The sequence below is a fragment of the Ruditapes philippinarum genome, unplaced genomic scaffold, assembly GCF_026571515.1.
Source record: "Ruditapes philippinarum isolate M1 unplaced genomic scaffold, ASM2657151v2 ctg440_1_1_1_1, whole genome shotgun sequence".
Taxonomy (NCBI): domain Eukaryota; kingdom Metazoa; phylum Mollusca; class Bivalvia; order Venerida; family Veneridae; genus Ruditapes; species Ruditapes philippinarum.
The window spans coordinates 165135-181603 of NW_026864080.1; the positions used below are offsets into that span (position 1 = coordinate 165135).

At 36.9% G+C, this 16469-nt stretch overlaps 1 protein-coding gene across 1 annotated transcript in view; it reads right to left on the reverse strand.

Moving 5' to 3' along the window:
• Positions 1-16469, reverse strand: part of LOC132724343 (holocytochrome c-type synthase-like) — a 95513-nt gene that overhangs the window by 64215 nt on the left and 14829 nt on the right. Inside the window, exon 2 of the mRNA XM_060709184.1 lies at positions 8400-8558. Coding sequence (XP_060565167.1) covers positions 8400-8558 — 159 coding nt within the window. The remainder of the gene's footprint in view (positions 1-8399; positions 8559-16469) is intronic.

Consider the following 16469-nt stretch of genomic DNA (forward strand, 5'->3'; position numbering starts at 1 on the left):
TCCATACTGCCATTTATCTATATATCAAGTTTTATAAAAATATTTTCAGTACTACTTTTTGCGTTATCGCGGGATCCAATTTTGTGGACGGACACACTGACAGACAGACAGACGGTAAACCTAAAGTCCCCTCCGGATAAGCCGGTAGGGGACTAATAAACATTAACCTATTCATTATTTCTGACATTAGTTTTATTATTATTCAACTGAACAAGTTATCTTGCTGACTTTAAGTCAGGGCCAAAACACCATTTTTGGGGAAGGGGCCTCAGCCTTTTTCTTGGGGAAAATATGCGTAATTTTGGCATACTTTGGGAAAAGGGGTCTCAAATTTAACACAAACTTTTAACAAGGTCTTCAAAATAGAAAAACAAAAAGCACTGGGAAATACAAATAAGGCAGTAAAAGACCTTAATTCAACACCAAGTCCATCATTTAACTTTATTCTAAATTCTATGGGAAATTTCAAAAGACTGGGGAATTTTGAAGACCAAACTGGGGAAAAAAAGAGGCTAGTTTGGTTGGGGAAGTAGCCTATATTCGGCCTCTGCAAAGAAGGGTTTTTTGGCCCTGTAAGTATAACATGCACCTTATACCTTAGGGTGTTTTAAGACGCACTTACATTGTAACAGACATAATGGTGACTTTTTAGCTTTAATGATGGAGGATGAGCATAAATACACCTTAAGTGAACCTGACACTATTTCTGACACATAAAAGCGTCTGCTTCATTCTGCTTCTGCAAAGCAACTGAGTCTTAAGACGCATGATTTACTGAGGAATGACACAATTTATTTTGCAAGTCGTCAATAAATACACAAGTACATGAAAACATTCACATAATTTATCAGCTTTACACTTCAGGACCAATTCTAAACTTCTGGCTTTGTTGCAAAACATAAACAAGATTGCATTTGAGAAAAATGCTATGCCACCGCATTAATACAACACTAAATAGTAGTGTAGGAACAGATTTTTTTGTTTCTATACAATTTTGAAGATTGTCATAATGCATAGATCCCTGACCAATCTTATTCTTATTATGAGATTAGTGGTTAAATCTGTTGTTAACTCAATAAAAGATCAGAGTAGGAATATATCAATGCACTCGAGTCTAGTGAATTTGGTGGTGAAGGTCATATTTCACACAGCCTAAATTTCATGACTACATCAAAGGACAACACAGTAAGACACTTTGTCAAAATCTAGGTCAGCTGAAATCAAAGTTCACTTTACATCTTAATGATTTAATCTGTGCACATGGTTCAAATTTCATAGCTGTACATCAAACGACAAGAAAGTAGGTCACATCATCAAAATCTAGGTCACCTGATATCAAAGTTCAATTTTACAACTAAAACTGTGCACATGGTCAAAATTTCATCGCTGTACATCAAAGGACAAGAAAGTAGGTCACTGTCCCATTGGGCAAGGCAAAATTTTGGACCCAAGGGTTTAATTCAAAACAATCTTGATACAGTCCACCAAACAACATTTCAAGTCAAATATCTAAGCTGTAGCTTATGTACATAATGAAAATCAATGACACCCGGGGAAAACCAATTATGACCCCAGGGCTATAATTTGAACAATCTGGGTAAAGGTTCACTTTGCAAAGTCTCATGCCATATATTTAACCTCTAGCCTTTGTCAATTCAGAGAAGAAGATTTTTCAATTCAGAGAAGAAGAATTTTTAAGTTATTACTTTATACATATAAGGAAAACTATCGCCTCTTGGGCAGGGCAATCTTAACACAAGGGGCATAATTAAAACAACTTTAGTACAGGACCCATAGATGATATTATATACCAACTATCAAAGCTCTAAGCCTTGTTCCTTCAGACAAGAAGATTTTTTTAATTTTTTAATATATGTACATAGTGAAAATCAATGACCCCTGGGGGGTGGGGCCAATTTTGACCCCAGGGCTATAATTTGTACAACCTTGCTAGAGGTTCACTACATAATGTTTCATGCAAAATATCTTAACTCTTGTCTTTGTAAATTTAGAGAAGAGGATTTTTTAAGTTTTTACTATATACATATAAGGAAAACCTATGGCCCCTTGGGCGGGGCAAATTTTGACACTAGAGGCAAAATTTGAACAACTTTGGTAGCGTACCTAAAGATGATATCATTTAACAAATATTAAAGCTCTAAGCCTTGTACCTTCAGACAATAAGATTTTTTGATTTTTTACTATATGTATATATTGAAAATCAATGACCCCCGGGGTGGGGCAATTTTGACCCCAGGGCTCTAATTTGAACAATCTTGCTAGAAGTTTACTTCACAATGTTTCATGCAAAATATCTAACCTCTAGCATTTGTCAATTGCTAGAAGAAACTTTTTTACTATAAGTTTTTACTATAAGGAAAACCAATGACCCCCAGGGCGGGCCGATTTTGACCCCAGGGCTATATTTGAACAATCTGGGTAGAGGTCTACCAGACAATGCCTTATGCAAAATATCTAAGCTCTAGGCCTTTTGGGTCTTTACAAGAAGGTATTTTAAGTTTTTACTATATGTACATAAAGTGAAAATCAATGACCCCCGGGGCGGGGCCAATTTTGACCCCAGGGCTATAATTTGAACAATCTTGGTTAGGGTCTACCAGACAATGCCTTATGTAAAATATCTAAGCTCTAGGCCTTTTGGGTCTTTACAAGAAGGTATTTTAAGTTTTTATTATATCTACATATAGTGAAAATTAATGACCCCCGGGGCGGCGCCGATTTTGACCCCAGGGCTATAATTTGAACAATCTTGGTAGAGGTCTACCAGACAATGCCTTATGCAAAATATCTAAGCTCTAGGCCTTTTGGGTATTTCCAAGAAGATTTTTTAAATTTAGTCTTATAATTCCTTTTGGTTGCCATGGCAACCAGATTTCTGCATGGAATGAAATTCTTTGAACAACTTTGGAAGCCCTTCACCCAAGGATCAATCCTGCCAAGTTTGGTTGAAATTGGACTAGTGGTTTTTCACAAGAAGATTTTTTAAGTTCACTATATAATCTATATAACACACACACAAACAAACAAACAAACACACACACACAGGTGAATCGCTATATGCCACCGCATCGCAGATGCTGCGGTGGCATAACAAGAGAGCCATGATGGCCCTAGATCGCTCACCTGACCCATCAAACTCATCCATACAATTACCTAGACAAGCATTCTGACCAAATCTCATGACAGGTGAGTCAAAAATGTGACCACTACAGTGTTAACAAGGATTATCCATATTTGAGCAGTGTGACCTAGTTTTTTACCCAGGTGACCCATATTCAAACTTGACCTAGAAATCATCAAAACAAACTTTCAGACCAATTTCTAGGATACTTGGATCAAAACAGTAGCAACTAGTGTTAACAAGATTTTTCTATTTTTAGCTCCGGTGACCTAGTTTCACATGTGATTTGAACTCATCCGAGCAATTACCTAGACAAGCATCCTGACCAAGTTTGATGATAATTGAGTCGAAAATGTGACCACTAGAATGTTAACAAGGTTTTTCCATATTTGGGCGGTGTGACCTAGTTTTTAATCCAAGATGACCCATGTTCGAACTCATCCAAGCTATCACCTAGACAAACATCCTGACCAAGTTTGATGATAATTGAGGCAAAATTGTGACCTCTAGAGTGTTAACAAGGTTTTTCTATTTTTAGCTCCTGTGACCTAGTTTTTCATCCGAGATGACCAATGTTCGAACTCATCCAAGCTATCACCTAGACAAACATCCTGACCAAGTTTGATGATAATTGAGGCAAAATTGTGACCTCTAGAGTGTTAACAAGGTTTTTCTATTTTTAGCTCCGGTGACCTACTTTTTCATCCGAGATGACCCATGTTCGAACTCATCCATGCTATCAACTAGATAAGCATCCTGACCAAGTTTGATGATGATTGACGCAAAAATGTGACCGCTGGAGTGTTAACAAGGTTTTTCTATTTTTAGCTCCGGTGACCTAGTTTTTCATCTGAGATGACCCATGTTCGAACTCATCCAAGCTATCACCTAGACAAGCATCCTGACCAAGTTTGATGATGATTGAGGCAAAAATGTGACCGCTAGAGTGTTAACAAGGTTTTTCTATTTTTAGCTCCGGTGACCTACTTTTTCATCCGAGATGACCCATGTTCGAACTCATCCGAGCTATCACCTAGACAAGCATCCTGACCAAGTTTGATGATGATTGAGGCAAAAATGTGACCGCTAGAGTGTTAACAAGGTTTTTCTATTTTTAGCTCCGGTGACCTAGTTTTTCATCCAGGATTACCCATGTTCGAACTCATCCAAGCTATCACCTAGACAAGCATCTTGACCAAGTTTGATGATGATTGATGCAAAAATGTGACCGCTAGAGTGTTAACAAGGTTTTTCTATTTTTAGCTCCGGTGACCTACTTTTTCATCCGAGATGACCCATGTTCGAACTCATCCGAGCTATCACCTAGACAAGCATCCTGACCAAGTTTGATGATGATTGAGACAAAAATGTGACCGCTAGAGTGTTAACATGGTTTTTCTATTTTTAGCTCTTGTGACCTAGTTTTTCATCCAAAATGACCCATGTTTAAACTCATTCGAGCTATCAACTAGATAAGCATCCTGACCAAGTTTGATGATGATTGAGGCAAAAATGTGACCGCTGGAGTGTTAACAAGGTTTTTCTATTTTTAGCTCCGGTGACCTAGTTTTTCATCCGAGATGACCCATGTCCGAACTCATCTGAGCTATCACCTAGACAAGCATCCTGACCAAGTTCGATGATGATTGATGCAAAAATGTAACCGCTAGAGTGTTAACCTTTTCCCTGATACAGCCCCCTTAATTTACTGCTTTACACCCCATAATACAGTAGCCAGATAGATAATCAATAATCAATATCCTACTGATAAGGAGTCACACACTATCTCCATATAGGGTATGATAAAATATAGGTAAAATTGGTCAAATTAGATACCTATATACTTTAACTGGAAAATAAAGTATTAAGTTGTGTTTTGACAATTTTTGTATCAATAAAAAGTTTGTAGAGAATTGAAATACCTTTTCAATGGTATAAATATCATATTTGTTGGGTTTATACAAATATGTCTACATGAGTTATAATGTAATAAACTATATACTTGATGGTGTTTTTTTCTCCATTTTTCAGAAAAATTAGGCTACTTATGTGTTTTAACTAATGTAAAGTGGTTTAATTACAAGTTTGACAATATATATGTCAATGTAAGATTTGTAGAGATTTGAATTATCTTTCCAGTGGTATAAATTTTATATTTGTGGGCTTTATAACAGTATAATTACAGTAGTTATAAACAATAAAATGATGTATAATTTTTCTCTCTCTTTTACAGGGATTAGGGAAATATGGCTAATTTATTATTAATTTTTTATGTCTCATAACTTGGCAAAAAAGGCTTATAGGATACCCATTTTGACTTTTTTTGTGTAAGTGTACAGGTTTTTAAGATTTTTTTTTCCAAAAATGATGAGTTTTTGTTTGTTTTGGTTTATGCAGCATTAATTTTTAGTGAAATAAATAACAACAAATTCCTTTTTTTATACCAGTAAAAAGAAATCTCAGTTTTTATTTTATTTATTTTATTAGTTTTTTTTTATAATTTATTTCATAATACAGTCAAACTTGTATTAAGCGACCGCGCAAGGGAAACACCCAAAATGGTCGCTTAATGAAACGGTCTCTTAAGACAAAGCATGACATAAAAGTCAAAATTTACAAATGACATCTTTCTTATGCGGTGGGAATGTTTAACAAATTCATTTTTATATAAATGTTGAATAATTAGTACGCTCGATAATCTGTAAAAAATAAACAGTTTTGATCCATTACGTACATGTTTGACATTTTTACAGATTTTTTTTAACTTCTCCGTTGCTTTTCCTTGTCTCCAACACGAAAACCCTATTAGTGAGGATGTTTTTTCTGTCGTGCATTTTTTATTCGATATAAACAAAATACATCTAATTTAATTGCTGATCAAGTTCAAGGTCAATTCAATTCAGTCTAATTGTCAACAAGCGAAGCGTATACACCACATCAGTAGGGGCGGAGCGTTGCATTGTTTAATTGATATTATTGGATAATACACGTCACGCGTATACTGCTTACGCTAAAACGGTTTGGAAAAATAGAGATTTTCACACATTTATTTGTTGTGTTTTGATTGTTGACACTTGTGACATTACGAGGCGGCGTTCTCTAAAAACACAATTACTTGACAGGTAAAAGTGGTCGTTTAATGAAAAAATTGCTCTCAATTAGGTGACTAATTAGCGGTCGCTGGTCGCGTTGAGCAAAAGTCGCTTAATACATTAAAAATATAGAGAGAAAATGATCGGGGGGAATTTAAAGTGGTCGTTTAAGACAAAAGTCGCTTAAAACACGTGGTCGCATGGGCAAGTTAGATTGTAGTAACTGTCATTTCTGTACTACATGTATATAACTGTTGAATGAAATATTTCAGAATTTCTGCTGTCATGGTCATATATTTTCTTCATGAATTATGAATTTAATTAAATTTTATCATTTATAGATCTAATTTAGATCAAATGATGATAAGGGAAAGACATCCTGGAGTTCCACGGCCTTTTTCGACATTTTCATGTTGCCGACATCAAAGATGATATATGGGATATGATTTTATCATATCGTGTAATACACGACCCCATGCTGTGTCTGTTATGAAAACAATAGCGCACATGAAAGAATCTAAACTTTAAAATATTTCTTTGTCGGTCATTTTCTTAAAAAAATCGCCGCTGCTACCGGAAATATTTTATTGCAGGGGCCAGAGAGATACCCCTAGTCAGGGTGTTAATTAATCCATGTATATACACATGTCAGCTCTCATAAACCAAAACAAACATCAAATTCATCATACCATGCCTGGCACGTGAACGACCCGTGATCATATAAATACTATTTATTCATTAGTTGCTATTTTTAGACACTTTTGTTCCTGTCTTACGATACGTTCTATATTTATTTCATTGACCCGCGCACTCATTAACTGCATGACGTAAGGAAAACCCCTCACCTGGTTGGTCGCTAATTATACAAAAACTTTAAATAGTAACACCATAATTTTATGCACAGAATCCCCTCATGAAATGTTGATCTTTACGATAACACAATTTACAGGTCTGATTTTCGGGAAAATTGTTGATTTTTGGACAGGTAAATATTGAAGTCGGCGAAAGTCGCTTCCATTGAGATCATGCATGTCGGCATTTTTCGCTTACATGCAGTAATCGATAAAGCCGTCGATTCTCCCTTCTATCAGGGAATGGTAAAAGACGGCGCTCGCTTCTATAAGGGAAAAGGTTAACAAGGTTTTTCTATTTTTAGCTCCTGTGACCTAGTTTTTCATCCAAGTTGACCCATGTTCGAACTCATCCGAGCTATCACCTAGACAAACATCCTGACCAAGTTTGATGATGATTAAGGCAAAAATGTGACCTCTAGCGTGTTAACAAGGTTTTTCTATTTTTAGCTCTTGTGACCTAGTTTTTCATCCGAGATGACCCATGTTCGAACTCATCCGAGCTATCAACTAGATAAGCATCCTGACCAAGTTTGATGATGATTGAGGCAAAAATGCGACCGCTAGAGTGTTAACAACAAAATGTGAACGGACAACGGACAATCATCGATCCTAAAAGCTCACCCTGAGCATGCTCAGGTGAGCTAAAAATTTATTTACATTTTCTTCAAATGGATAGACAATGTTTTCTTATTTTTCAAGAGCTGTATCATATCTCTCCGTCATAAAACATCTGAATTTATTAAAATATCCATTTGTAGACATTTAGAAACTAGGAAACAAGTTCTTTTTGAAGAATTTGTATTTTTGTTTTGAGATAATTTCGATAGTGCTGTTTGTTCTGGTTTTGGTTTCAAAAACATAAATAGCCACATTTTATATAGTAAAGCGAGGTCACACATATGCTGTTTTATTTTGGTTAGATTAGATAACAGGTCTGATGCCTTAAATGTCTTATATACTATGTTTATGCTCAAATTTGATGTTTTATTGTTGGTCATTTGCTTATTCAAAGTTTATATATCGTTTAATCAGGATATAATTTGTTCAAGGCATTACCAGCAACAGTCACTGTCTATACATGTTTCCAGAGCTATAATTTGAACAACTTTGGTAGCCCTTCACCCACACATGCACATGCTAAAACGCTATATTCCACTGCATATGCTGCAGTGGCATAACAAGAGCCTGGCGGGGGCAACGCTTGACTTTTTTCCTTTTTCTATGGCAACGGCAGCACCAACATGACTATAACAATACCTACTTTTTTTTCAAAAAAAAAAGTAGAGCTAAAAAGTCACTCCTATTACAAACCATATTGTCAGGGTTGATGTCTGTTTGTCCTTGTCTCATTGGACAATCACCGACTGGAGCAGTATTGGAATCAACATGCATGGGGCATTCACTTGGTGCAGCTGAAAAATTCACAGCCATTTTCTGCATTTTCTCTTCACTTAAACCCTTTCTGTGCACCTATGGGAAAGAAAAGCAAAACACTTATGAATGAATTACTAAAATTAGCTTGTTCTGTACAACAAAAATTGCTTCATATAATCTCTAAGCATTTAATACCAATTCCCTATTTGTGTGTTTTCATTAGTTGAAAAACAAAGTTAAACTAGAAGGGTTTTTTGTCACAAAAACATATGTCTCCCAAAACTGTGTAAGGTCACTCATGTGAAGTTTCATTGAAATCCAACCAGAAGCTTGACCTGTGAAAGCCGACAACATTTTTCTATTTATACCTCTAACGGCCATTTGTGCAGCGAAACGGAATGTGGCGGTGATGTGCACAACTAGGGATGGTACTGATCACTCCTGTAAAGTTTGGTTGAAATCCAACCAGTAGCTTGACCTGTGAAGGCCGGACAAGAATTTTCTATTTTTAGTTCTGATGGCCATTTTGTGTAGCGTAGTGGAATGTGCCGGTATTGTGCACAACTAGGGATGGTACTGATCACTCCTGTAAATTTTGGTTGAAATCCCACCAGTAGTTTCATCTGTGAAGGCCGCACAAGATTTTTCTATTTATAGCTCTGGCCGCCATTTTGTGCAGCGAAGCAGAACATGCCAGTGATGTGCACATTTAGGGATGGTACTGATCACTCCTGTAAAGTTAAGTTGAAATCCTACCAGTTGTTTGACCTGTGAAGGCTGGACAAGATTTTTCTATTTTTAGCTCTGGCGGCCATTTTGTGCAGCGAAGCGGAACGTGCCGGTGATGTGCACAACTAGGGATGGTACTGATCACTCCTGTAAAGTTTGGTTGAAATCCCACCAGAAGTTTGACTTGTGAAGGGTGTACAAGCTTAATGCTGACGGATGGACAACAGACGGACAACCTGAAGTGCCACTTAAAAGGGGCCATTTCTTTTGTTATTTTCTTTTGTTTAATAGAGGGCCATGGCCCGTTATTCTATTGTTACTGAATAAAATCTATTGTTCTCTTTTGTTCTCTTCACAGTTAAGATGGCCCCCTACTTCTCTTAAATAGCCTGGACAGACAGACAGACAGACAGCGATAGCAAAAACAATATGTCTCCCAAAAATTTTGGGAGACATAATTATCATAGAAATTTACTTTTATTAAAGGTATTTTTTAAGTATTATTCAACATTTGGTGGCCTTAGATCATCTGTTTAGGACAATATCATTATACTTAATACGTATATGAATAAAATAATATTAAAAAAATAACAAACACCATATTTTCAATATTTTCGGTAATACTAACAATTCTTGCAGCCGAATATTTTAATCAACAATAATAAACTAATCAACAAATGAAATAACGTCTGAAAAAAATGTGGGAATATTAGAGGATATTTGTTTAGTTCAGTGTAAGATCGGAATATATTTCACTGAGTGAGCACCAAAAGGTATATTTCACGAGTGGCGCAGCCACGAGTGAAATATGAACTTTTGGTGTTCACAAGGTGAAATATATTTCGATCTTACACTAAACTAAACAAATTTTCTTTTTATTACATGCAAAGAAACATTTTAAAAAGACATTGAACCTAATACTGAATGAAAAGCGCGCCAAATAATAATACAACGTGACGTCATTTACAACGTCATTAAGTTGGTACCCAGTACTGTGTACGCTGGTATTTCACTGAAACAACGTAAGGCCCGGCTTAAATTCAAAACAGTGAAATTACCAGTTTTATATCACTGATATATTTCTATAAACTACCGAAAAGCATGTAATAATGAATGGTAACGTTTTCCGCTGCAAAACACAACAAGAGCCACAGCTGGGAGGGGACAACGCTTGACTTTTTACTTTTTCTAAAAGCAAACAAAGAAATGTTTGAGCAAATCTTAACGTTTCCTTTTTATAAATTTAATCAGTCTGTCTTGTCACATTAGTTTTGTACAAGTATGAATCCTTTCCATAATTATATATATCCGCATGTGTATTACAGAAGAAAAACAAGAGCCGGTTGAACCGGGTGATGCTCCCCGAATAGGTTTTGGACACAGGAAGGTATACCTCTTGTTGTGTCAGAGTTATGTCACAGACAAAGTTCAAAGTGTAAAAACAACCCAAATATTGTGCACGACACATTGTCTCAATATGGTGATCATTTTTGTGAAATAGTTGTAAAATCCGATTTCAAATAACAAAGTTATGCGCCTGACATTATTTTGCTGCAAGGTCATGCTGTGACCTTGACCTTCAAGGTAGTGACCCAAATGTTGCATGCGACACGTCGATTCAATATGGTGATCATCTCTGTGAAATAGTTGTTAAATCCGACTTCCAGTAACAAAGTTATGGGCCGGACACGATTTTGCTGCAAGGTCATACCGTGACCTTGACCTTCAAGGTAGCGACCCAAATGTTGCGCGCGACACAATGTCTCATTGTGGTGATCATTTCTGTGAAATAGTTGTAAAATCCGACTTCAAATAATGAAGTTATGTGCCGGACACAATTTTGCTGCAAGGTCATGCTGTGACCTTGACCTTCAAGGTAGCGAGCCAAATTTTGCGCATGACACGCCATTTTAATATGGTGATCATTTCTGTGAAATAGTTTAAAAATCTGACTTCAACTAGAACTGCCACTATCATGGCGTGAATACCCCCGCATACCACTTTGTCAGAATCAACAGTGGCCATTTAGAGCTCAAGGACAACCTCCCTGCCAAATCTGAGGTTACTATATTATAAGCCAGTGCATTGCTAAGTTATGTATTCTACATGCTTCAAATGTGAAAATGTCAAAATCAATACATTGCGGACAGGACATTCTTTAGCAATTGAGAAGAAAAGCTTTTTTTGTCAAGGTCCCTGTGACCTTGACCTTTGACCCAGTGACCTCAAAATCAATAGGGGTCACCTTATAGTCATGATCAACATCCATGCCAAATATGAAGACTGTGGGTCAAAGGAATCTTAAGTTATTGGGCAGACAACCTTTTTGAAGTCAAGGCCCCTGTGACCTTGACCTTTGACCTAGTGACCTCAAAATCAATAGGGGTCATCTACTAATCATGACTAACCTCCATGCAAAATATGAAGACTGTGGGTCAAAGGAATCTTAAGTTATTGGGCGGACAAGCTTTTTGAAGTCAAGGCCCCTGTGACCTTGACCTTTGACCTAGTGACCTCAAAATCAATAGGGGTCATCTACTAATCATGACTAACCTCCATGCCAAATATGAAGACTGTGGGTCAAAGGAATCTTAAGTTATTGGGCGGACAAGCTTTTTGAAGTCAAGGCCCCTGTGACCTTGACCTTTGACCTGGTGACCTCAAAATCAATAGGGGTCATCTACTTATCATGACTAACCTCCATGCCATATATGACGACTGTAGGTCAAAGGAATCTTAAGTTATTGGGCGGACAAGCTTTTTGAAGTCAAGGCCCCTGTGACCTTGACCTTTGACCTAGTGACCTCAAAATCAATAGGGGTCATCTACTAATCATGACTAACCTCCATGCCAAATATGAAGACTGTAGGTCAAAGGAATCTGAAGTTATTGGGCGGACAAGCTTTTTGAAGTCAAGGCCCCTGTGACCTTGACCTTTGACCTAGTGACCTCAAAATCAATAGGGGTCATCTACTAATCATGACTAACCTCCATGCCAAATATGAAGACTAAGGGTCAAAGGAATCTTAAGTTATTGGGCTGACAAGAAAAAACCGACGGCCGGACGGACGGCCGGACGGACGGCCGGACGGACAATCTGATTCCAGTATACCCCCCTTACAACTTTGTTGTGCGGGGGTATAAATAAGGAAGTTATGGGCCGGACATGATTTTGCTGCAAGGTCATGCTGTGACCTTGACCTTCAAGGTCGCGACTTAAATGTTGTGCATGACACGTCATCTTAATATGATGACCATTTCTGTGAAATACTTTTTAAATCTAACTTCAAATAGCGAAGTTATGGGCCGGACACGATTTTGCTGCAAGGTCATGCTGTGACCTTGACCTTCAAGGAAGCGACCCACATGTTGCGCGCAACACATCGTCTCAATATGGTGATCATTTCTGTGGAATATTTTTTAAATCCTACTTCAAATAACAAAGTTATGGACCGGACATGGTTTTGCTGCAAGGTCATGCTGTGACCTTGACCTTCAAGGTAGCGACCCAAATGTTGCGTGCAACACGTCGTCTCAATATGGTGATCTGATTTCTGTGAAATATTTTTAAAATCCAACTTCAAATAACAAAGTTATGGACCGGACACGATTTTGCTGCAAGGTCATGCTGTGACCTTGACCTTCAAGGTAGCGACCCAAATGTTGCGTGCAACACGTCGATTCAATATGGTGATCATTTCTGTGAAATATTTTTAAAATCCAACTTCAAATAACAAAGTTATGGACCGGACACGATTTTGCTGCAAGGTCATGCTGTGACCTTGACCTTCAAGGTAGCGACCCAAATGGTGCGCGCGACACGTCGTCTCAATATGGTGATCATTTCTGTGAAATATTTTTAAAATCCGACTTCAAATAATGAAGTTATGGACCGGACACGATTTTGCTGCAAGGTCATGCTGTGACCTTGACCTTTAAGGTAGCGACCCAAATGTTGTGCGCGACACGTCGTCTCAATATGGTGATCATTTCTGTGAAATAATTTTAAAATCCGACTTCAAATAACAAAGTTATGGGCCGGACACGAATTCGGGACGTACGTACGGACGGACTGACGGACGGACAACCCGACGACTATATTCTCCCCAGAAATTTTTCGGGGAGCATAAAAAGAGAAAAAGATATATAAGGGGCAGATAACTCAAAAACGAGAACTGTGACCCCAATTTTTTTTTTCGCTGAAAATGTTTCTGTTATCATATTCTAACAACATGCCAAGTTTGAAGAAATTCTATAGAATAGTTTTAATTTTGCCGATATGTCTATATGAAAACTCCCAAAAACATCCTCAATAGGAAAAATTAATAGGGATGTCTGCATTGTGCAATAATTACATGCCCCAAAGGGATGTAAGGCTGTTTTTGTAACACAGGTAAGATATCCTCACGAAAATTTAATGATGTATCAACTGGGAAGGAAGTTTATTTTCACAAACAATCAAACTACCCATCTTCATGACATATAATACCGATCGTCATCGATATCACCAAAATCAAGCTGTTATAATACTTGTCCGAAAACTGGTCTTTTCCGGAAACTAGTTCCTGACCAGTACTGCAAATAATTTTTTTTTTTTTCATTAATTCTTTTTCTTTTTTTTTTTTATAACTATTTTCACCAAACGAAAGGAAGACAAAAAGATTTTAGCAAGTTTAAGACCTTAAAACCATCCTGGATATGAAGTGAACAAGTAATTATCATGGTATTGCAAGCAATCCATAAATACCCTACTGGTTGGAACCCCAGCAACATTCTGGAGCCATTGAATGATTGATTGATTGATTGAATGAATGAATGAATGAACTAGAAGGGTTTTTGTCATAAAAACATAAATTGATAATGTCTCCTAAAACTACCGTAAAATTCCTAATAGCCCCCCCCCCCCCCAAGGCCTTTTGATAAGGAAAACAATCTACTCATCAGTGCTGAATTAAATACATAATATTATTCAAATCATTCAGAATCCATTTTATTTTATAGTAACCACAAATATGTATAATATGAACTTTAAAACCTTAACACTTTTTAATGTTATTACCAACACTTGCTAACACTAAATGTATTTACAGTGATTTTTTGATTTAGGAAAAATGTGTTGTAATAAATAGCCCCCCTTTTGGAAAATGTTTAGCCCTAGGGGGCGTTTAATAGGTATGGTCACTCATTTGAAGTTTCATTGAAATCCTACCAGCAGCTTGACCTGTGAAAGCCGGACAAAATTTTTCAATTTATAGCTCTGACGGCCATTTGAATGTGCTAGTACTTTGCACAAGAAGGGATGCTACTGATCGCTCCTGTAAAGTTTGGTTGAAATCCCTACAGTTGCCCGAATAGGTTAACCTTAAATGGCCTTATTTTCAAAGTGATAAAAAGGAAAATAACTAGGAAAAATGGATGGCACAGTTATATAACTTTGCAATATCATGTACTTTGTATTAATAAGTAAGTGTGGTAATTATGAAGCTATTAGTATAGATAAAACTTAAGATATATCCAACTTGCTGTTTTAGGTTAACCAATTACTCATTTTCTAAGTGCTGAAAAGGGCAATAACTTGGTAAAAATGAAAGCAATAGTTATGTAACTTGCTCAGATCATGGACATTGTGTTGATAAGTAAATGTGTGAAGTATGAAGCCATTGGTATAGGTAGTACTTAAGAACAAGAGGGCCATGATGGCCCTAGATCGCTCACCAGACCCATCAAACTCATCCGAACAATTACCTATACAACCATTCTCACCAAGTTTCATGACAGGTGAGTCAAAAATGTGACCACTAGAGTGTTAACAAGGATTATCCATATTTGAGCAGAGTGACCTAGTTTTAAACCCCAGGTGACCCATATTCGAACTTGACCTAGAAATCATCAAAAAAAAAATTCAGACCAATTTCCAGGATACTTGGATCAAAACAGTAGCCACTTAAGAGTGTTAATAAGATTTTTCTAATTTTAGCTCCTGTGACCTACTTTTTCATCCAAGATGACCCATGTTCAAACTCATCCCAGCAATTATCTAGACAAGCATCCTGATCAAATTTGATGATAATTGAGTAAACAAGAGTGCCATGATGGCTCTAAACTTTCTCACCTGTATAAAGGCACCTCAGGGCCAAGGCCAATTTTAAACCAGGGGATTTTTTTTTAACAAACTTAGTAGACACCCATTAGAAGATGTTTCATAATAAATATCTAAGCTCTAGCTCTTTTGGGATTTTATAAAAAAATTTATAAGTTTATACTATATATATGTAGGGAAAAACAATGACCCCCCCCCCCCCCTCGGAGCGGCTAATTTTGATCCCAGGGCTTTTATTTGAACAAACTTGGTAGACACTCACTAGAAGATATTTCATGCTTAGTATCTAACCTTTAGCTCTTTGGGTTTTTTATAAGAAGATTTTTTAAGTTTAAATTACTATACACATACAAGGAAAATCAATGACCCCCGGGGCGGCGCCAATTTTTACCCAAGGGCTTTTATTTGAACAAATTTGGTAGACACCCATTAGAAGATGTTTCATGATAAATATCTAAGCTCTAACTATTTGGGGTTTTTAAAGGAGAAGATTTTTTAAGATTTTACTATATACATAAAGGGGAAAACAAGACACCCTGGGTCGGGGTCAATTTTTACCCAAGGGCTTTTATTTGAACAAACTTGGTAGACACCCACAAAAAGATGTTTCATGCTTCTAGCTATTTTTGTTTTTTTTAAAGAGGATTTTTTAAGCTTTTACTATATACAAAGAAGGAAAATCAATGATCCCCGTGGCGGGCCAATTTTGACCCCAGGGCATTTTTATGAACAAACTTGGTAGACACTGACTAGATGATGTTTCATGCCAAATATTTAAGCCTTAGCTCTTTCGGTTTTCTAAAAGAAGATATTTTAAGTTTTTTCTTTTGGTTGCCATGGCAACCTGAGTTCTGTTTGAAGATTTTTCTATTTTAAGCTCCTGTGACCAAGTTTTTCATTCGAGATGACCCATGTTCGAACTAATGCAAGCAATTACCTAGACAAGCATCCTGACTAAGTTTGATGACAATTTAATAAAAAATGTGACCACTAGAGTGTTAACAAGATTTTTCTATTTTTAGCTCCTTTGACCTACCTTTTCAACCGGGATGACCCATGTTCGAACTCATCCGAGCAATTACCTAGACAAGCATCCAGACCAAGATTGATGATAATTGAGTCAAAAATGTGACCACTAGAGTGTTAACATGGTTTTTCCATATTTGGGGGGGTGTGAC